This window comes from Malania oleifera, chromosome 1 (genome assembly GCF_029873635.1).
Source record: "Malania oleifera isolate guangnan ecotype guangnan chromosome 1, ASM2987363v1, whole genome shotgun sequence".
NCBI classification, from domain to species: domain Eukaryota; kingdom Viridiplantae; phylum Streptophyta; class Magnoliopsida; order Santalales; family Ximeniaceae; genus Malania; species Malania oleifera.
Window position 1 is genome coordinate 136349793 of NC_080417.1, and position 23524 is coordinate 136373316.

General features: G+C 37.0%; 3 protein-coding genes across 6 annotated transcripts in view; 2 read left to right on the forward strand and 1 right to left on the reverse strand.

The window, feature by feature from the left end:
* Window positions 1-1014: 1014 nt before the first annotated feature.
* On the forward strand, window positions 1015-11615 carry LOC131146211 (uncharacterized). Its single transcript, XM_058095634.1, has 3 exons — window positions 1015-1138; window positions 10875-10956; window positions 11109-11615. The coding sequence occupies exons 2-3, from the start codon at window positions 10881-10883 to the stop codon at window positions 11213-11215; spliced, it is 183 nt and encodes a 60-aa protein (XP_057951617.1). The 5' UTR covers window positions 1015-1138; window positions 10875-10880; the 3' UTR covers window positions 11216-11615.
* Window positions 11616-12193: 578 nt separating this feature from the next.
* Window positions 12194-13591, forward strand: LOC131146204 (glycine-rich protein DOT1). Its single transcript, XM_058095622.1, has one exon. It carries the CDS (start codon window positions 12512-12514, stop codon window positions 13571-13573), a length of 1062 nt encoding a protein of 353 aa, XP_057951605.1. The 5' UTR covers window positions 12194-12511; the 3' UTR covers window positions 13574-13591.
* Window positions 13592-13801: 210 nt separating this feature from the next.
* The window catches only part of LOC131146191 (MLO-like protein 11), a 37443-nt gene continuing 27720 nt past the window's right edge, over window positions 13802-23524 (reverse strand). For all 4 annotated transcript variants that reach the window (XM_058095590.1, XM_058095586.1, XM_058095599.1 and 1 more), the window contains 8 exons: window positions 22184-22269; window positions 17638-17687; window positions 16595-16635; window positions 16129-16299; window positions 15950-15985; window positions 15546-15613; window positions 15400-15460; window positions 13802-14375 (listed from right to left, as the gene is read on the reverse strand). In XM_058095590.1, the coding sequence (XP_057951573.1) occupies window positions 13953-14375; window positions 15400-15460; window positions 15546-15613; window positions 15950-15985; window positions 16129-16299; window positions 16595-16635; window positions 17638-17687; window positions 22184-22269 (936 nt within the window). In that variant the 3' untranslated portion in view covers window positions 13802-13952. The remainder of the gene's footprint in view (window positions 14376-15399; window positions 15461-15545; window positions 15614-15949; window positions 15986-16128; window positions 16300-16594; window positions 16636-17637; window positions 17688-22183; window positions 22270-23524) is intronic.

Consider the following 23524-nt stretch of genomic DNA (forward strand, 5'->3'; position numbering starts at 1 on the left):
GAATACTAGTCGACGAAGTCCTACATTCGCTGACAAGACCCTTTAAGCCCCTTTTTTTTTTTTTCAATTTTCCTTTCCTTCTTCTTTTATTATGTAATTCAAATAATTTTCTGGGTTATTACAGTAATTGAATTAATAATGTCAACAATTGAATTGAGACCAACCGATTGTAAATAAGTTGATTGAATAAAGTGGGTGAAAGTTTAAAACCAAAATAAAAGCATGAGTTTTCATGTACACTCATACGCATTTTTCACAATGTTCTCTCACCATATCTGTAATTTTTTTTTTCAATTTGAAAAAAAAAGAAAAAATTTCTTCAAATGAGTGACACTAAAATATAAGGTCAACATTTACAATTTTTAATTATATTAAAATAAAATTTTTTTTTTAGTAATATGAGATATGGTTTCTAAATTTATTATTCAAATGGATCTTAGAATGAAAAAGTGAAGTATTATATGTGCGTGTATATATTTCGAGACATCCAAACGAAATTTTAAAAGTTCAAAAACCCAAATTAGAGTTTGTTGTGTACGTATTCTTGAATTTAGTTGATGCATGACAAATTTTGCAACTTGATCTTACAAGATTTAAATGACTAGGGTTATCAGGTTTTGATGCGCGGCAAATCTCGCAATTTGATATTGCGAGATTACGTAAACATTAAATTGGAAAATTTTTTCCCAAATAGAGTATTATTTTATATTTTATTATAAAATAATAATAAAACGGGAAAAAACTCCCTCACCTTGAGTCCGGGTTGTCTGAATGATTATTATTAGGGTATCAGAGGTACATGACTATTTATAAATAATAAAAAAAAAAGGGGGCGTCACAAATTGAGTGGGTTCAAATTTATATTTTAATTTTCATACAGCCTATTTATTAACAAATTAATCCAAGCTCACCACGTTTAAATCTACCGTCAACGTTCGGATCCGGATCCAGACCCAATTCTTCGACCCGTTTTACCACCTCTACGTAAAAATTTTCTTTATTACTAGTAAAGTAGGAAGGGAGGGTGTTTAGCTGGAGGCTGGAGGGAGCCAAACGGGTCCAGTGCCCCATTGCAGGGGAGAGGGAGAGTAAACTAAGGAAGTTCTCCAACGATAACGGTCCGCGCAAGAAAGTTGAGGTCAGTTCTTGACTGTTGCTCAGGAACCAAATTCTTGTTTTTGTTTATTTAGATTTTTTTGTAGCCAAATCTGTGGTGGAATACTAGGGTTTGCTAGTTGACTGCGTATGCGGGTTTGATTCCCACAATGCGGATTGATCCATCAAATTGTTGTAGCTTTGTGAGCTCATGGACCTGGTTCAGAGGTGATGCGAGCCATTCCCTGACATTCTCTCTCTCTCTCTCTCTCTCTCTCGTTAATTGTTTGTTCAATCACCTGTTCCATTTTTGTTCCTTTTCATGAAGAGTCTGGAAATTGTTTACCGCTCTAAATTTCAATTGCTTGCTCTAGGATTCTTTATTTTATAGAGCGTACTCTTCTCTTCACTAGTTCTTGATAATCGCTTTGCAAATTAATATGAAGCGTTTAGGTATTTCAAAAGTCTCTCTGCCTCGCTCTGTTGCTGAAGCTATTGTATGTTCAAATACAAAGATGGGTCTTCGTAATGTGCTGTTATTTTTTGGGTTTAACAGGCTTCTAGGCTTCTCAACCAAGCAAGCATTTCTTAAAATTTGTTATTTTATTGTTCTTTTGAACTTTAAATGCCGTTATTTTAATCTTAAATTGCTGTTTATATGGAGCTGTTTTTGCATTTCTATATGCTATTTTTGAATTTTTGCGTTGGTCCATTTTGGAACTGTGCTTATCCCAATATTTGGCTGCATTGCAATTTGTGTTGAATTTTGTGTCAATTGTATTCCAAAGGAGGAAAAAAAATTATTAACCATGGTTATTCGACTAGGTGCCTAAATTATAAGTTAAGCTTGACTAAAAAAAAATTAACTAGATGTTTCTATAAAGGAAACTCCCAATTCAAGTTGATCTCTAAAACTATTGGATCTTAAATTTTCCAAAACAATTGAGAGTTGCATCTTTGATCATGAAAAGTTGATGTTGTGATATGGATCGTATAATGAAATTTCTCAGCGGAATAAACAATAAGAAACAAATAACACAACCAATAAGAACAACAACACAAAGATTTACGTGGTTCGGCGAAGCCTACATCCACGGAAGTAAAAGGCACACAAATTTCACTATGGAAATCACAATGTACACAATACCTTCAATAATGATCACTCACACCCCATTTGCTCAACCACCCAACGTTCAAAAATTCATAATTTTAGAAAACTGCCGCAACCCAGGCACCCTTCATCGACAAACACAGGGGCTTCGTCGATGAGACTAAGAAGAACCTTCGTCGACGAATGCAAGGCTCTTGTCAACAATGCCAGAAGTTTGAAATTTCCTGCTCTCGGTAATTATTCGCCGACGAGCTTCAGAGCCTTCGTCGACGAACCTCTGCTGTACCCTCGTTGACAAACATAGGCCCTTTGTCGACGAGTCCTGCTGTGCTACTCCCATTCATGTTTTTCCTCCTTCCTTCTTTGCTTATCAAAATAGAAGTATAAGAGCCACAAATAACAATCTCCACCTTGGCGATTATACGCCTCTTAGGAGAATCTCAAAAACATGAACTGCTTCGCTTTGAACTTAAAAAACGCTTGGTTGGGTATGTCTCCTTTCTATCACTTGGAGATATGAAGTAAGTCCAAGTAATGTTTAAACTTCTCTGAGTTATTGATTTGGTCAGAACATCTGCTGCATTATCAGATGTGTGAACTTTCTCCAATACAAGTTCACCCGAAGCTATTAATTCCCGAACCCTGTGGAACCTCACATCAATGTGCTTGGTCCTAGCATGGTATATCTGATTCTTCGCCAAGTAAATGATACTCTGACTATCACAATGCAGCACCACATCATCTTGCTGTAACCCTAACTCTCTGACTAAATCAGTAAGCCATAAGGCCTCCTTTGCAGTTTCAGCAACTGTCATATATTCCGCCTCAGTCGTGGACAATGCTACCAAAGACTGTACCATGGATCTCCAACATACCAGTCCTCCTACAAGGGTAAACACATATCCTGTTGTAGACCTTCTGTCATCCATATTTCCAGCATAATCTGCATCAACAAACCCCATAATTGAAGGACAACTCTGTTGCTTGCCGAACATGATGCCATGTCCTAATGTACCCCGCAAGTATCTGAGTATCCATTTTACAGCTTCCTAATACTGCCTTCCCAGATTAGAGAGGAACTTGCTCCCCACGCTCACTGCATGAGCTAAATCTGATCTCGTACATACCATGGCATACATTAAACTCTCCACAGCACTAGCATAGGGGACCTTTGACATGTCCCGGACTTCCTCATCCGAACTTGGGCAATCTGCAGTAGACAATTTGAAATGATTCGCTAGAGGTGTACACACCGGTCTTGCATCAACCATGCTAAACCTCTCCAACACCTTTTGCACATAACCGCCCTGAGATAGTCATAATCTCCCTGCAATCCTGTCTCGGTGAATCTCCATCTCAAGTATTTTCTTGACTGAACCAAGATTTTTCATGTCAAATTCCTTATAGAATGGGTCCTTTAACCGATTCACCTCAGTTAAATCTCTTACAGCCATCAACATATCATCAACATACAATAACAAGAAAATAAATGAGTCATCATCAAGTTTATTCACATATACGCAGCAATTATACTCACATCGTATGTAGCCAATTTTTATCATATAGGAATCAAATCGTTTATACCATTGCCTTGGAGACTGTTTCAGCCCATAAAGAGATTTCTTCAACCTACAAACTAAATTTTCTTTTCCTGGTTCAATGAATTCCTCCGGCTGTACCATGTAAATTTGTTCCTCCAAGTCACAGTGAAGAAATGTTGTCTTCACGTCCATTTGTTCCAAATAAAGATCAAAATGAGCTACCAACCCCAACATAATTCTAATAAAAGTATGTCAGAGCACTGGAGAAAAGATCTCATCATAATCTATCCCTTTCTTTTATGAGTATCCTTTTGCCACCAACAGTGTCTTGAACTTCTCACGTTCCTTTTATGATATTGCCTTCTTTTTCCTGTACACCCATTTGCACCCAATCGGTCTCTTCCCATCTGGAAGCTCCACCAACTCCCAAGTTTGATTTTTATATAGTGACTCCATTTTCTCAATCATTGCTCCCATCTATCTATCTTTCTCCTGGCCGTGCACTGCCTCTTGAAATGTAGTTTGATCGTTGCAACTAGTAAGAAAAGCATAAGACACTAACTCATCAAACCCATACCTTGGTGGAGGCCGAATAGTGTGTCTGGATCTTCTTAACGGAATATCGTCGACTTGCTGGCTTTCCAAGCTAGAGTTCCCTGCAACCACAGGACCATGATCATTTCTGTTGCCCTGAGCTTCCAACTCCACCTGCACGATATGTTCATCATTGCTCCAGCTTTCTGACTCCTATTTCTGTTCATCAAACTCTTGAGTACGCTTCACCATAGCCTTTTCATCAAAGATTACATCTCTACTCATTACCACCTTGTTTGCTACTGGGTCCCACAGCTTATACCCTTTCACACCCTTTGGATATCCCAAGAAGATGTAACAACGAGACTTCGGGTCAAGCTTAGACCTCTCCTTACTAGACACGTGGACATAGGCTGGACACTCGAATATCTTCAATTTGGAGTAGTGCATTTTCCGTCCAAACCTCTTCCGCCTCTTTACCGGCTAGTGATGCTCTTGGTGATCGGTTACCAAAAAACAAGTCATGCTAACTGTCTCGGCCCAGAAGTTTTTCGGTAGCCCTGCATTCAATCTGAGACACCGAGTCCTATCAGCAAGAGTCCGGTTCATCCGTTCTACCACACCATTCTGTTGAGGTGTCCGACGAACTTTAAAATGTCTCTTGATGCCCTGCTCCACTCAAAACTCCACAAACCGAGAATCAGCGTACTCAATCCCATTATCCGACCTTAAGTATTTGATTCTCCTCCCTATCAGGTTTTCCACTTTAGCCTTCCAAATCTTAAACTTGGCAAACGTACTAGATTTGTGATGCATGAAGTAAACTCAGACCTTCCGTGAGTAATTATCAACGAAACTCACATAATACACATGTCCACCCTTTGATTCAACTCTAACTGGGCCCCAAACATCTGAATGTATATAGTCAAGAATTCCTTTCGTTTTGTGAGTAGCTGATCTGAATTTTGTCCTGTTCTGTTTTCCAAGAACACAAAACCTACAAAATTCCAACTGACATGTTTTCAAATCTTTCAATAATTTTCTCGTGTAATTCTTTCATGCCATGTTCTCCCATATGCCCAAGACGCATATGCCACAAGACGGTCTCATCTAATTCAGCATCCACGGCTACAACTCCACCTACAACGGTAGTTCCCTGGAACGTGTAAATATTTCCATCTAGTTTCTGCCATTTCATTACAGTCAGATTACCTTTCCATACTGTCAAGACTCCACCTTTGGATTTGTAATTAAAACCATTACAATCCAAAGTGTCGAGATATTAAACTCTTTCTCAACTCAAGTATATGTCTTTCATTACACAATGTTCTTACAACACCATCAAACATTTTTATCTTTACATTTCTTATGCCAACGATCTTGCAAGAAGCATCATCACCCATAAGAACTGATCTAGAATTTACTAACCTGTAAGTGCTGAACCACTCCTTATTTGGAGTCATGTGATAAGAACATGCCGAGTCAAGTATCTAGGAGTCCGTTAGATTATTCGACTCTGCTGAAACTGATAGAACATCACCATCCGCTGAATCTTCTTCTTGAACAACATTCATAGATTTAGAAATCCCCTCATGCTTATTAGCATTTTCTTTCTTCCAATCCGGACACTCCGGTTTCACATGCCTCTTTTTATCGCATTTATAACACTGGATTTCCTTCTTCTTCTTGGATTGATTCTGGGATTTCTGATTAGACCCATTTTTAAACTTTCCTTTGTCTCGCTCATTACTATTTACAACAAGTCCTTCTCCTTCATCACATATTTTCAATCTTTGATGAAAATTTAACAAAACACTTGTTACTTCTTCCAAATCAAGTGTTTCTTTTCCCCACTTAAGAGTGGTTACAAGATTTTCGTGGGTATGAGTTGAGGGTAAAGAATTTAACAGCATCAAAGTCTTATCATTCTCATCAAACTTCACATCAACTCTCATAAGATCACTTATGATTTGATTAAACGCATTGATGTGTTGATCTAGACTAGATCCTTCTACCATCTTAAGCCAATATAAACGCTACTTAAGAAAAAGTTTGTTATTGAGAGATTTAGACATATACCGGCTTTCTAACTTTCGCCAGATAGCCGTTGGAGAATCCTCCTCCATCACCCGATAGAGAAATTGGTCAGCCAAACACAAGCGTATTGTCAACGCTACCTTTGCTTTCAAATCTAGCCATGTTGCCTCATTCATTCCTTCCGGTTGAGTATCAAGTAAAGCCTTAGTCATTCCTTGTTGCACAAGAATGTCCTTCACTCTCCTCTGCCATAAATCGAAGTTTTCGGTTCCATCAAATTTGACTACGTCAAATCTTATAGAAGACGATCCCGATGCCATAACAACAATCTCTCTACTACCAATTTGTTGTGATATGGATTGTATAATGAAATTTCACAACGGAATAAACAACAAGAAATAAATGACACAACCAATAAGAACAACAACACAAAGATTTACGTGGTTCAGCAAAGCCTACATCCACGGAAGCAAAAAGCACACAAATTTCACTATGGAAATCACAATGTACATAATACACTTAAATAATGATCACTTACACTCTCAAAATATGCTCAGATGACATATATAGAGCTTCCTCGGAGGTTTCCCCCCGTTTGCCCAACCATCCAACGTTCAAAAATTCAAAATTTTAGAAAACTGCCGCAGCCCAGGCACACTCGTTGACAAACACAGGGGCTTCGTCGATGAGACCAAGAAGAACCTTCGTTGACGAATGCAGGGCTCTTGTCGATGATGTCAGATGTCTGAAATTTCCTGCTCTCGTTAATTATTCGTCGACGAGCTTCAGAGCCTTCATCAACGAACCTCTGCTGTACCCTCGTCAACGAACATAGGCCCTTAGTCGACGAGTCCTGCTGTGCTACCCCATTCATGTTTTTCCTTCTTCCTTCTTTGCTTATCAAAACAAAAGTATAAAAGCCACAAATAACAGTTGAAAATAAATTAAACTTTGTAATGTTATAATTATCTACGAGCATGATTTACTCAATGAATTTAAGTTAGTAGTCTTACAAAGATCAACAAATGGTACACAAATTATATTTTATTTTTAAAATTTTAAATATGATTTTCTTACTTTTTTTTTTGGACATATATGCATTTTATTTACATACTTCTATCTAACAAATAAAATTTACTAGAGGCTTATGCTTCAACACTTTAAGCCTGTAAGGCATATGCCTTGCCTCATGTTAACACACCTCACCTTATGTCAAGGCCTTTCAAAACAAGCAATTCCGAATGAAGATTCGAACTCCCTAATGCAACGTCATTGTATTTCAGCTCCTTGACATTCAATGTGATTGTTTGTTAGATGGAATTCTTTTCATATTACGAGTGACTTTCCTCCCCTTCATTTCCTCTTTGTAATGGAAGTCCTTGGCAAGAGGTTGGCTAAAGTTATTAAGGAGGGTCTCAGACTCTCATGCATGATTTAAAGTTGAAAAGTGGGAAGTAGGGATGCATATATTTCTTATCTTTTTTTTTTGGTGATGATGCCCATGTATTTTAGGGTAAATAGCTATCACGTCCTTGCTATCAAGTCATTTAAATAGCTATCAAGTACTTGCTATCATGTCATTTAAATAGCTATAAAGTCCTTGCTATCAGGTCATGTTTTTTGTTTTTTTTTTTTTTTTATGATGATGCCCATTGTATTTTGGGGTATACAGCTATCAGTCCTTGTTTAGATGTGTCATAAACTAATTTGGCAAAAAGGGAATGTGTTCTGTTGGGGACTAGTGTCAATGGTCCTCTTATTTGTGGAATTTTGGGAGTGCAATTTGGGACAATTTTTCTTGAAAAGTCTCTTTTTTTTACGTGCCAAATTTAAAGACAAGGGGAGAATGGATGGCTCTAACTCCCAATCAACTATCTAGCTCTTTCTTCACGTGCCAAATTTAAAGACGAGGATTTAGAATTAAAATTGGGATGTAAATGGGGCACATCTGGGGTGGGATGGCCATTACCATAACAGCCCATAATTATCCTGCTCCCAACCTATTGCCTCGAATTTGTCTTAATAATTGGGATAGGTAATATTCCATCCCCGAATCATTCAAATCTTGACAGGAAGTCGGAGCTCTGATTGTTGCCCTGAATGTTGACACACCCATTTTAGGTTTTACATTGTGGTTGGACTTCTCATTTTTCAATTTCACACTTCTTCTCAAATTTAACTTTTGTTTGGGATTTGACATTAAAGTCTTTTCACATCTATATAAATATATACTTGTGTGTGCATATATACGTATTTGCAAATTGGATTACCATTAGGGCAGTAATCAGGGTGGGAGAATACAACACCGATCTACTGCCAGCTCCTACTTTCAGTGGACGTAGTGATGAAATAAGTCTTTGGAAATTTATTCCCAAGGATTGTGATTATAATTTTTTTTTTTTGTTTGTGTATGTGTGTGTGTGTGGCTTTATCTCTTTCAAATTGGAAGAAGATGCTGTGATGTTTGGTGTGAGAAAGGTGCCTCATTGAATAATTTCTTTCTTATTTGTGTTGTTTTATCAATGAAGAACCATTTTAGGGACTAGGCTAGTGTTTGTTTTTTTTGGGTTGGGGTGGGGGGAGGGGGAGGGCAGGTACCTCTTGGGAGCCTGTCATTGGGATTGGGAGTTCTGTTTTCATTTATGTTTTCTCTCAAAGGATTTATAAGATAGTTATGATTTTTGAAGTATCTTAAGTAAGATGGAAGGATAGATGTTGACTAGCAATGGATGCATCTTGGTAAAATCCTTTTACAGTGCCATCTTCAAAGGAAATTTGGCACTGTGTGGGGGAGATTTACCTAGGAAGAAAGTCCAGGTGATCCTAAAAGAAATGGCTATATGGAAGTATGCAGCTCCCTAAAAAGTGGCCTTCTTCACATGGGAAGGCATTGGGAGCTCGACCTTCTTCACATCAGAAGCCACAAACAGCCGGTCCGAAGCCTAGTTAAAGGAGAGGGTTGCATTAGTTAGCTAGCAGTTAGCATAAAACTTATTAGATCTCTTTGAAATGAACCTTTAAAGTTAAAAGGAAATTTTTTGTTGGATGGCTATAAAACCAGCTACGCTATATGGATCCAAATGTCGGGCAAATAAGAAAACATATTTTTGGCTATTGTTAGTGGTAGTTCAAGGGGTAGGGTGTAGACCTAAAGTAATTTGGAATGAAATAGCGATTAAGGATTTAATAGCGCTTAGATTTTCGGAAGAAATTGCCCACAATCATGTAAATTGGTGGAAAAGGATTCATGTAGTTGAACCCCTTAGTGGGACATTGGGATTAGTTTGTTGTTGTTGTTTTATACTTGCAAAGAAAGGGGTTTAGATTTGGAAAATAAGTATTTCATTTGTGAAGAGGAAGAGTCGCTTGCTAATCATCTTATTTGCCATTCTTTAGGTAGAAATCTTGAATTTTATCTTGGTTTGGTCAAGACTATGGCTGTAAACGAGCCAAGCCGAACTGAGCTATGGCCAAGTCGAATTGTTTGTTTAAAAGAGAGCTTTAGCTCCCCTCGATCTTGATTCGAGCTAAAAGTTTTTTTGTTGAGCTTGGCTCGTTTATTTGAAAGAGAGCTTGAGCTCGGCCCAATCTCGATTCGAGCTAAAAGTTTTTTGTTCTTGGCTCATTTAGCATATATATAACTCGAGTTTGGCTTGAATAAAACTCTTTTCACATTAATAAACTAGTCAAGCCACTAAACTAATTAAATTAATTGATAATTAATAAAGATAGTTAGAGGAAAATATATTTTAGAGTTAATATCAAATATTTAATGAGACTAATATAAAGTTAGTTTACAAGCCTAATGTCGAGTTAGTTCACGGGCTACTAAACAAACTAGTAAATGAGCTAATGAACGAGTTGTTAAATGAGCTAGCTCGTGAGTTGACGCAACAAATTGTTAAATGAGCCAACTCGCAAGCCTAACAAGTCAAGTATGACTTAGCTCGAGCTTGGCTCGTTTAACTAAATAAACGAGTTTGAGCAAGCCATTATCCAGTTGAGCACCGAGTAGCTCACGAGCAGTTCGGCTTTGCAGCTGTAGTCGAGGCCAGCTTCTTGTTGGCAAGGTTGGTTTGGAAGGAAAGCAAAGGAAAAAGCTTGGGGCGTCAATCCATACGTGATCTTTTGGCTCTTACTGAGAGAGAGATAGAAAATCTTTTGATAGTGAGGAATTATCTCTTCTTACCTTGAAGGGAAGACATTTCTTTATTTATCACAAAAAGTGTTTTTTCCGTATAGTGTTTTGTGTATTGTAAATTTTGTTGTATTGGCGGGGTTGGGCAAGTGGTGGTTGTTGATCACGAAAAGAGTTCCTTTGTACCATTAAGATGCTTCCTCTAGATCTTTTTTCTTTGGTTCCTCTGTACCTTTTCCTAATAAAAGTAGTTGCGTAATTTTATAAATTTGAAATGATTAAGTCTATTAAAAAACAAGTTAACTTTCTTGACAAGTTTAATTTCTCGGACATTTAATTATTTTTTATTTTTTTTTGGGTTAATCCATTTTAAGTTTAATATGCTCTTTATTTATGGTAGTTTAATGATTTTTGGCAGTAAGATATGGCTGGCAGAGGAGTTATTGGGGATAAATGGTCCATGAGGATTCTCTGGTTTTGTGCAATTGGAAGTGCAATCAGTACACTCCTAATCTTTCTTCCCCATGTCCTTGCTCAATTGATAGAATCCATCTGACTGGCAAATCAACCCTTTTATTGATCATCACGTGCTTCAAATATTTGATCTTCATTCTGCCCCATCTTGCTGAACTTATGATTGTTGCTTGTTTAGGCCTGTATATGGTTGCCACAGAGAGACAAATGCAGAATAGGGAGCGGATGATGGCTGAAAGTTTGAAGGCTATGGAATCTGATGGAGGTGGAGGAGAGGAAGTTTGAATGCAGAGGATTGGAATCCAAACTAAATATATTTTAGGAGAATTATAGGCATGATGGCAAAGATGATGATGGTGGTGGTGGTCTATTTATCTTCCGTTTGAAAGCCATCACATTGTTGGCGAAGATTATGAAATTTGTACTTTTGTTTTTTATCCTCTGGCTTATAGGTCAACAGGTAGAATATGATATGAACGTTGCACATTTAGTTCGTGCTTTTATGCCTCTTTGTTGCTGTCATTCTGACAGCATAAGATGAGTGCTGCAAAAATTTGAGCAATGGTCCATTCCATTCCTCTCTATTCCTAAGCACAGATCATAGGATTGCTTTAAATGATATTGTCTTCTTTCAATTTTTGTAGACTCACGCTTTTTAAATAAAATGATTCCTAGGTTTGTGTTATATGCTTGTGGACTGATGAAACGTCTTGTCTCAATTCAGGAGGAAACAGACGTCAAGACCATGTTTTTGTTTTTGGCCAATTCATTTTGATTACAATCTATGAATGATTGTCAAAATAATGGCAGGCATTTGTTCCTGGAGTGATTTTAGATTAAAATTTAGCAACTTGGTGCAATGGCGTGTGTGTGTGTTAATGGCGGCCCCTCTTAACCATGACCTGAATCCAAATTGTTTGGGCTCCTTGGAGCCATCTCACAGTTTTCAGTAACACTAAAATATTGCTTTGGTAAAAATTTATTGTTATTCTAACTTTTATCATTGAATTGTGGTAAATTTTTTAACCAAAAATGAGTAAGCATGGGATGAGGATTCACAAAATAAACTTCAATTAACTTGTAAACTCCAGAGCATGATTTATGACATTATTAAAATTTCAACTTAATGTTTGGTAAGCTATAATGAAATGAATTGAAAATAGAATGGAATAAAAAAGACAATCATAAATATATAAAATTATAAAGATCAAACAATTCATTTCATTTTGTTTCATGCATCATTGCACACCGATCAAATTAAATTATAACAAAGTTCATGTATATTCAAAAGCTAAAATAAAGGCTGGCTCACTCCACATGGTTCTTATGTTTTTTTCTTAAAAAAAAAAAAAAAATAGAGCAAAATCAAAGCTTGCAAGTAATTGAACATAGCGTATAAATTTAAGGCACGCAACTCCCACTTCACACAAGCATCGTGTCCCCTCAATCCAACAACAAACCACAACACAGGCTTATGGTGTTTTTCCCTTCCTCAGTTCCTCACTTCATTTCCCACAATCTGTGTTCCCCTCAAACCCCAAAAATGACTATAAATACCTATTGGGCTTTGCACATGGATTCATGCAAATCTCCCCAATTTTGGTGGAGATGGCTCCAATTACAGCATGGGTCTACATGGGCTTCTTGCTCTCAACGTCACTCAGACTCGGTTGCTCTCGCTGGATTCCTGTGCGCCACCCTTCCGCTACAGAATCCCAAGACACCGCCCTCCATCATCCTGGACTTATTGCAGCTACAACCCTGTCATGGGGAATTGGCCAGGGATCCGGTTCCGGAGTTGGAACTGGTTCTGGTTATGGCAGTGGTAGTGGTAGTGGCTACGGCAGCGGGTCGGGCAGTGGAAGCGGTAGCGGCTATGGAAGTGGCGGAAGTGGTAGCGGCTATGGAAGTGGCGGAAGTGGTAGTGGCTACGGCAGTGGAAGCGGTAGCGGCTATGGAAGTGGCGGAAGTGGTAGCGGCTATGGAAGTGGCGGAAGTGGTAGTGGCTACGGCAGTGGGTCGGGCAGTGGAAGCGGTAGCGGCTATGGAAGTGGCGGAAGTGGTGTCGGCTATGGGAGTGGCAGTGGCTCTGGAGGGCTTGGGAGTGGCCATGGCAGTGGTTGGGGCTCTGGGGGCTCTGGTAGTGGGTACGGGTCTGGATCTGGGAGCGGTTATGGGTCTGGAAGTGGATCTGGTTCCGGGTGGGGAAGTGGGGGTGCATTTGAGCCACCCTATGAACCACCAACAGTTGAGCCACCTTGCGAGCCACCAATATTTGAGCCCCCAATATTCGAACCGCCCTATGAGCCGCCGCCCTTTGAGCCCCCTTTTGAGCCGCCGCCCTTTGAACCGCCTTTTGAGCCGCCATGTGAGCCACCAACTCCACATGAACCACCATGTGAACCACCAGCACCCTTTGAGCCGCCATCATATGAGCCGCCATCCTTTGAGCCACCACCCTTTGAGCCACCATGTGAGATGGAACCACCATGCGAAGAGCCTGGGCCAGTACCATGTCCTCCACGCGGAGGAGCAGTTTTTGGCAGTATGAAGTGTGGACTAAAAGCCCATTCGGACACCAAAGAAGCCATCAATGAGCCCAACAGAACCGAGCCCATGCTATCAAGTATGGGGCCCGCATGAAAGCCGATTCAAAATGAACTAGTGCAAATGTGAAGAAAGTACAAATGCTCAATGTAGTCAATAACTTATACTTACTAATAAAACCTTCCAAAGGAATTCACTCCCTAATAAGACCTTCAGAGACTCTCACTCTCTCTCTCTCTCTCTCTCTCTACAAACATATACATATAAAAATTTGTGAAGACATTTTCTTTTTTTTAATTACTTCATGAAAGGAAGAGCTTTGCCTTCTCAACAAACTACAAGCTCACATAATTTCCATTAATATATGAGTACGTTTAACACAATTTTTTGTGATCCTATTGCATCAAAAGCTCACATTGATTTCTATGTTCTATGAACTTATGTTACAGACAACACAGCACGAAAGAAATTTTCTTCAACACTCAAACATGTCATTATTACCGTTGTCTTGCCTTCGCTCTCTTTTGATTGGTAGTGAAGGTGATCGTGGGAGACATTCATTCTGAAAACTAAAGGAAGCTGTAGAGGAAATTGAAGCAGAGGGTCGAAGGAGAGGTGTGCCAGCCCTGCTAGAATTTTCGTTAGCAACAGGTGGGCTTGCATCGATGGAAGCTGGTTGTAGCACGATTTCAGTGCATGTGTCAATGGGATTTTCAGAGCAATCAACCAACTGGTGATCGTATTCTTCAACTGACATTACCGTGCTTGTGTCGGTGTGTACTGTAGAATCATCAGCATAACCACCATGTCTTCTCTTCCTCCGAGCTGCCTTCCCCCATCCATGGATTGTCTCTCTTATCCTCTCTGGAATTATGGCTGCCTTATAGTTTGATCCCATCTGAAAAGGAGAAATGAGTTTTGCTAAATGCCTTTGAAATGAGTTGCCATGGGCACAGAGTGCCAAACATAAATTTGTTTGGCAAGTAGATAATTTAACAGTACAAAAATCTCATCTAACCAAAGAAAATCAATTAACATAAAAGCTTCATACTCAAAGAACTTTACTCAATTGAGGAAATCCAAATTCAACAAATTTGAGGACCCAAAAATAATACTGTTAAACTTAACCAATAAATTTCTCGCACTTCAAAAAGAGGAGAAGATATTTTGAGAGGCAAGAGTTGTCATTACGGGATAAGTTGTAAACATCAACTCATTTTTTATTTCTAGATTATTTTATCATAAAAGTCGTCATAACTACAGTTAAATTAAAGTCCAATTAATTAATAAGAAAATTTTAAAATACATTCACTCTGTTTGGAAGCATGGATTTTGGACCTTGGATTTCGATTTTGGGTGGATTAGGACAAATTTCAATACAATTTTATATTACATTTTATTCAAATCCAATACAACTTCAAATTCAATGTCTCTCCAAACATAGGGTCAAAATGTATTCACTCCATCCGACACCAACATCAATAATTGGATACTGGCACGGGTCTACGGATACATGGGCTCTTTTTATATTTGGGAATAAACAAGTGGCTAGAAGGTGGCCTCCGTTCAGTAGTCGACAGATCTATCCATCTTTTGGATAGCCAGTAAAGCACAAAATTAAAAGCAAAGACTTTCAAGGAATACTTGAGCATCTAAATGAAAAACTTCAAATTCTTGCCTCATGTTTAAATTTTAATATATGACATGGGGAAAGAAAATAAAAAGGAACCTTTTTGATCTGGAACATGTTAGCAGTGTATGGTTCTGAAATCTTAAGTCATTGCACGCAAATATCATTCCAAATTGGCAAGTAAGTAACATAAATTGTAGCCACAACATGCAATTACTTATTTTCGGTACTGATAGATTCTTTTGCACTATATGTTCCGGCTCCAGTTTCTAGTATTCACAACTATTGGTACCTGAGTAACCAGCGCATATAGTGGCAAAGTGCTGTAGCTGCACAGGAACTGTCCTGCAAACCTGTGAGAATATACATATTTAATTGTTTTGTAGTGAAGAGAAACGTAAAATTACATCATTTTGAGTGGCTGTATTATGAGCATACCCCAAGATAAGTCGTATGTACACCAACAGATGATTCCTAATAAAGCAAGAATTATACCCAAACTGCCACTGTAGATGAAAAAAAATAGGGTTCAACAGATACATATAAAGACAAACTTCTAGCCAATAAATGAAAAGAACTTTGTCATGTGCCTCATGATTGCATCCTGCTTATACAATGCTTTGCACTTTCTATCCACTTGATCAAAATTCACCACGATTTCACAAATGAAGCAACAAATGGACCAAAACAAACCACTACATTAAAAAATGTATATCTATTTTGCCAAGAAAGATAATAACAATTGCTGAGGATGTTTTTGTATTTGATAACAAATGACTAGAAAACAGGTTATTTTCCAGCATTCCAAATTAAAACTAATTGAGTCATGGAAGAGAGAATACCCAGAACCAAAAAAATGAAGCCAGCTCAAATGCATTCTGCAAAGAGAGGGATACATAGAAAAAAAAATGAATATTAACATTTTTCCTCTGGACTTGGAAGCAAGGTAAAATACATCACTTCCTCAAATATATTAAAGATAAAACTTTCAAGCAGCTACATCATAATACATACTGCCAACCTGGAAAAGAATGAAATGGATCAAGGACAACAATAGTTCCGGCTTCTTAAACCAAAAAAGATCATCTCGAGGTCGTAACCTTGTTCCAGCAAAGTAACCAGTTATCCCAGCACTTTCCAATGCCAAGGTCGCAATGACATGTTGCAGCTTCGTGCCCACCAGTAGAACAAGCTACAAAAGAAATTGAGGAATTTAAAGAACATATCGTGAAATATACATGCTACTCTCTGAATTGTAGACAGAAGAAGATTGCTCCTAGAATATCCATTGTTTCTGTAGTTCGACTTGATAGAAAATAAAATATAATAAAATGTTGTAAGTGGGAACATATGTAGATTCAATAGGCTGTTTGAGTGTTCCTTAACGTATGTCTATGCCAGCAACTAAGAATGCAATTAATGTCTACAGTGATACACGATGGTGTTAAAACTAAATTGAAACAGAATTATTACAGAAAGGAGCTTACAGTGATGGGAATAATGGCTATCCAGAAATAGAGATTAGAACCTACAGTAGATACAAAAAGCAGTGAATGTACATGTCATGTATACTATATGGCCATCATCAGTAATGATGTGGGATAGAACATATGGAAGCACAAGATGATAAATGAAGGTGGTAACTGTCATTTGGATTGCAACTTGGGCAGTTTAAACCAATGCAAAATCAAACCTAACCTGAAAATTTGCAAGCTTGGACCTACATTTCCAAACTAAAACTTAAGATTGGCTTGGTTTGAGAAATCTCAACACAAGTCACAAACTAAGGCAGTGACGGGCTTGGGTTGAGGCCTTAGCAACCCCTCAAGTGAATCCAAATCCAATGAATAATATATGCTTATTTATAAGAAAACATATAATATTCTTCAATAAATTAAACATGCACAAACACACACACACATACACAGAGCTCTATGCCCTTCTTTTTAGAACTTGTGGAATTTTAATTTAAGAAAAACAACTTTGTGCATGGTCATGATAAAAGTTATAATTCATTTTGGTTTCAAATGTTTGCTCTACATGGTCATGCTTCTAATTATTGCATCATGTTTATAGCTACTGCATAAGAACTTGATGAATATTTTAATCCATGCTAATTTCAAGTTTCTCATTGGTTCTCATTTTGCAAAGCATGCGTCAAGTTATGATCATTCATCCATTAATATTACACATGCATAAAATTTTTTTTAATTATTCACCCAAACTGGAAACCCTGGCCGACTTGATCTAACCCAAGCTTAAGATTGAACACCCTGGACCCAAAGTTGGCTGTAACTGGGCTTGGGGAGCTTATTTGAGCCCTGAGGATGGACTTGGGTTGGCTTTCAGCCTGACCCAACCCATACAAGTTTGCAGTCTTAACTGTGATCAAAGGGACCAGCAAGAACCACACAAAAGAAGAAACAACATAAGCACTAGAAGAATATCCACAAATACAAAGCCAAAATTTTCAAACTAATTGGCCCTTGCAAGCATAAAAACAATAATTCAATGCACTTCCATAACATACCTTTAATATTAAACAGCATAAAAGCGACAACGAATCCCCACAGAGGACCACTGCAAGAGAGTTAAATAAAAGGCATTTTAGCTGACCAACTTCTTCGGGACAATCAAGAATGCAAGCCAATAGTAAATACCAGGAATATAAATTATTACAACCATAAGGCCCACAAACATTGACATCCAAATTACTTTAATGTGCTAAGGATTATACCATTTCATATATTGAAATTATCCTTGTTTGCATAATGTCAGCAACCTTAGCGCTAGGTTGGTCCCAAATCAATAGACCAAAAGCCATCGAGAGTGAATCAAAGAGTTAAATGCGAAAAATTAATTTCTTGCTGGGAAACAAGCTGTGAACCCCCTTGAGGGTGCCATGGACCCCCCACCCCCAACCCCCCCCCACACACACACACACACAGAGAAAAGGCAGGAGGCAGATGACTAGAGTTGAAGACACCACAATTCTATTTGCTCCTGCTCAGTTCTTTTTTTTTTTCTACTAGCTCAGCAGCCCTCCAAGGAGCTCTATTGTGAAATTGTGCATATATTTCAGCAGTTAATTGAGTAGTTTGGGAGGAGAGGAACAAAGAAATGTTTTGAAAAAAAAAACTCCTCTTGCACAGGCATTCGGCAACAAAATTATCAAGGCAATATCACCAATAAAAAAATTTCAGCCTCTCTACAGCTAGCATCCATAGAAGAGATATCACATTGCTTTCTGTTAGCAGAGAATGGAACCTCGGATGCACTTATTCTTGCAAATTTCTCATTTTGGAATTGGATTGTAGCCCTTAGGGTTAAGCTCAAAACAAACATAACACAAATTGGGATTGGAAGACTATCTCAAGGCTCAAAGGCATCCTTGGTTTTATTCTTCTCTTTCTAGAAGGGCAGGGGTATGGCATAGCACTTGGCACACTTGGGAGCTACTATGCACATTGGTGCCTACTCTGGAAAAACCATTTCCACTGCGACACCTCAACCAATATCAACTGGACTGCAAATCAAGTGGAAGGTCTGTCAAGGTTCTCCCAAATAACTCAAAAAGTCTTTCAAAAAGCTTAAATGATGTTTTGAAGACAAGCGCTGCCACCAAAGTTCCCTTTTTTTTTTTTTTTACTCTTTTCTTTTTTGCTTTGGAATCCTTTTGGGAAAGAGTTTTGACACAAAACTTGCAGAAGAGAGGAATCATGGTGGTTAGCATATTTTTTCTTAGAAAAAGAGAAGTTGAGACAGTATATCATTTGCTTGTTACATAAATGTATAGGACACTGCTTTGTCAATGATGGGTGATTATCAGGTGGCAGCAGGGTCAGTTTTGGGAGAACCGTGGGCATGTAGGCCCATTCAAATGGATAAAAAGAGAAAATTTTGGAGTTGATCCCTCTAACTATTTTTGGATGGTTTGGAAAGAAAACAATTGCAGCTCTCTTTCTAATAATAAAGCTTAAAACTATGTTTTTTTTTCTAATGGCAGCACTTTGTTGATGTCCAGGATGCCATTTATTTTCTTGATTCTTTTTCTTTGTAAATTCTCCCTTTGTTATACATGGTTGCATCCCTCCCATTAGTGTCCCCAGTGGATGCTTTCCTTTTGCTAATATTAAAAAAAAAAAAAAAAAAAGCTCCAGAGGTCTCTCATTCTGTCTAAATGAAAATGCCAATTCAAAGCAGCTGATTTTCTGTACTTCTTTGTATTGCCCTAATTGTTTCTGTTTAATTTAGGCAGGAGATTTCTTCCTCCATATTTTCTTATATTCCCCTTTTTCCTTTACAATAATTTTTTTTTTTGTTATTTATTTTTCAAAAGAAGAAAATTTCTTTTTTGATATTCTTTTGCCTAGAAATGATTTTTTTTTTTTCTCAAAATGGAGTTCTAGGACAATCCAATGTCTCATAAGGGCATCAAAAGTCCCTCCTAGAATGTTCCCAAACAAATATCAACAGTTACTGAGTATTTGCACAAGATTTGAAGTTTTGCATTTTTAGACTCCATAAGATATATGAGTAATAATTTTCTTTCATAATTTATGTAAATAGAAATATTGTAACAAAAAATTCTACAAATTTTTATTAGAAATTAATGAAATATTATCAAATACTTATTTATTAATTTTTCAAATATAAAATGAGAATGGTAATCAAATTAAATAGGAGACTAGTACATATACTTTTAACATTTATAGTGTTGAGTTATACTATTACTATGCAAGTATTTGTTCATTTTTCATAGCATTAGGACGATGCATTATCTCTTTTAAAAGATTCAATGTTATTTTTCTTCAAAATAAATTAATTTTTAAAATTGAATTTTTGCTTGTAAATTTAATTCTACTTTTTCAGAATTTTATTTAATCCACAAATATTTTGAAAGTAAATAAGTACTTCATATGTGGCAAGGTAAATATATTAAATTTTGAGGGGCCAAAGTGAAATACCTTGAGTTTTTGTCAATTCTTTACTCTTCTTCTTTCGCCTACTTTTTTTTTTTTTTTTAACTCTCTTTTCAAGGATTTCTTGACCTCTCTGAGGTTGTATTCTCTTTATTCTTCTTCCTTAATATAATTTCATTCTCTACAAAAAAAAAATTAAAATGTTCAAAAAAAGCAACCACCGCACCCCCCTGGTGCAGGCACACACTCGTGCACCTGTTTATATACACATGCATGAATATGCATGATAAATTCAAAAAACTACACTGCATAGTTTTCAGGTGAATGAACCTTGATAATCATAAAAATATGAATAAATTAAATAACACATGAAAATTCTTGAAAGTATATTGAAGTATGAATATTTCAATAGTGAAAAGGGACGGAGGAAAGAATACTGGAACACAAGTTCCAATTATGAAATTAAATGTGAAAGTAATAGAGATATGAAAAGAGAGCATGTGGACGACATGAAGAAAGGCATGTCCCTACCCAAAAAAATAAAATTTGTCAAGAATTATTGATTGTTTCCTTGATGAATGCATGCATGGAATTAATAGCATTAACGAAGGCATTATTGTTTGTTTGATTAATGATGTTGCCAAGTAGCATGAGCTTATATATATATATATATATATATACCATAGATATGACTTTAGTGAGTCCCACTATCTTTCATTATAATGACTTTTTTCCTTTTTTCCTTAATAAACATATTCGTCGTAAGTTAGGTGTAACCCCTATAGAAGATAAGGGACAACTCAGATGGTATGGATACTTACAACATAAGTCACATGGTGCATCGGTGAGGAAGAGTGAGTTAGAAACTATGGGAGGCAGTAGAAGGGGTAGGGGTAGACCTAAAATAACTTGGAAGGAGATAGTGAGTAAGGATTTAATATCCCTAAATCTATCAAAAGAAATGGACCATGATCACATACATTGGCGGAAAAAGATTCATATAGCCAACCCCACCTAGTAGGACTTAAGGCTTGGTTTTGTTGTTGTTTTTGTCCTTTCCCAAATTGAAATCAAACAAGGGGAAAAAATAAAAATAAAAATATATATCAATTGCATGACAAGACTCGATAAGATATTGGAAAAAGGAACCAAATTAGTATACTTATTTGAAGGATAATTCTTTTTTTTTTTTTATATATAAGATAAAGAGCAAAAACAATCATTACGGGGCACCAAGTGGGTGGCAACCCATGTACAAAAGTTATTTATGTGATAAAAATCAACTAGATTTAACAGGGGCTGCACATCAATATCACAAACCCCATTATACCAAAAGTTAAGTTTTCAACCATCTTCTGTAAGTCTCAAGAAGGACATGTTATGTTGTAAGGCAAGAAACAGGAATTTGGATGGGTCACTTTGACCCAATTTGGAGGCCTATGTTGAAGAATAGGGTCAATAGTTTATTCAGTCCTAAACCCAAATGTGTTTAGTCAGTTAGTTGTTCAATTACATGTGTTTAGTTTGCTTGTATAGGTATTTTGTATTTTGGGGGACTTGTTAGTAATATTTGTGTATTTTAGGGGCATGTGTGTAATTTCATCTCGTTTTAGGGTAAATGTGTAATTTCATGGATTAGGGGCTTTCTTATAAATATGTGTGAAAGCCACGTAGAAATTGGTTGTTGAATTTGAATTATAAGAGAATGTGTGTTTCCTCCTTGTATCTCTTCTCTCCTCTTCCCCCTTCCTTCTTCCCCTTTCCTCCCTTCTATCTCTCATAGCTGGAGATTGTTGATGCTGTCCCTGAATCACCTTAATTGAAGGCTGCAGTTGGATGACAATATACAATAGAATCTAATGAATTTTTTTTGGGTAACCAAGATGGTGATATACTCGTTCAAAATGAATGCATGATTACATATTATTTTCTTAATGATAAAGATAATGCTAAAAATGCTGCTGCTGCTACAAAAAATATCAATATCAACAGTGTTTTGCTGCCACTGCAGCTATTGTGACATGGAACCCTAGGCTTCAATGACATAGAGAGATGAGGTAAACGTAAAGGAATCAAACAGTTATGAACAACTGTGGCTATAAAATTATGATTAAAATTACTGATGCTTTCTTTATTTTAAAAATTGTTGCTTACCTCACACCTACTATCTTTTGGAATTCATCTTCCATAGAGCGAATCATATAGCTGTGAAAATCATATTTTAGTGTAAGATTGTGGTTCTGCCATGAATAAGAAAAAAGAAAAGAAAAAAAAGAGTCAATATTTAAGAAATGGTAATGCATGCATACAAGTAGAAACAACTCTTGCACCACAAAAATTGCTCAATTATGTCAATACATTTACGGAAGCATGAAAAGGAAGCAGATCTAGATTGTCAACTTAAATGACATAAAATTATCTTTCATAGTGTAAAGTTCAACACAACAACTCATCATCTAAAACAGTGGTCCAAAATCATGGCTTAAGGATTTATTTTTTGGTTAATCAGCTTTGATTGTGTATTTATTTTTTATTTTTTCCCCCTTTTGTCCATGCGAATCATTCATGAAGTTTATTCATGTCTGTATGAGTATTTAAGTTTTGGGATTTTCACTCCTAATGCTTCAGGGGCTATTGGCTGATATAGTTGTAAAACAATTGGCCATCACCTAAATGTAGATGCCAATTGTTATCACTGTCAAAAACTATGAAAAAAGAAAAAAGAAAAAAATAAACTCAAAAACCAAAAATAGAAACTAAGTAAAAACTGGCAACTTATTTTACTATATTCCTAAACTGAAACAAATTAAAAACTTAATTAAATGCATGTTCCTTTTTGTCCTTGCATACAATCCTTCGATCACCATTAAAATTTTCATCATCAAGTACTCTAAGCAATTTCACAGTATCACCATTAAAACTTAACAAGTTGAAAGTAAAAATAAATTTAAAGCATGAATCAATAAAATAATGAGAAAAATATAAATTAAAAAAATAGTAAAAAAATAAGAACCACATAATCTTTATATTTAAGAAGCCACTTTTTTGTACTCCAAGACCTGTTTCATGCAAGCATCCTTGGTGCAACAAGGTGGCAGACCAAGAGGGCTCGTCTAGTGATCAGAAGACAGTTTGACAAATGACAGGGATGTTGAAGGGTTTTGGATCGCAAGACCAAGGGTCAAAGAGAAAAATTGGAGGACTTGTTATTTTAGTTAAGTGAAAAAGATTGCCAAATTCAATAGCCAGTCTGTAAAAATATATGACCTAGTAGCAAATCAAGAAGGAAATTCAAGTTTACTTGAATAGCCTCCTGACAAGGATGTTGAGGTCATCTAGTGGGGATGATTCATCACCTCTTGAGGGCTTGGCAAGCCAAGGCATGTTGGTAGCATTGCCACATGCCAAGGCATTGGTGCAGACAACCTATGTTGAGTTATCCTTCGACGAATCCAGTGGCTAACGACTCTGTGATTTGGTTGGTAACATAGTGTT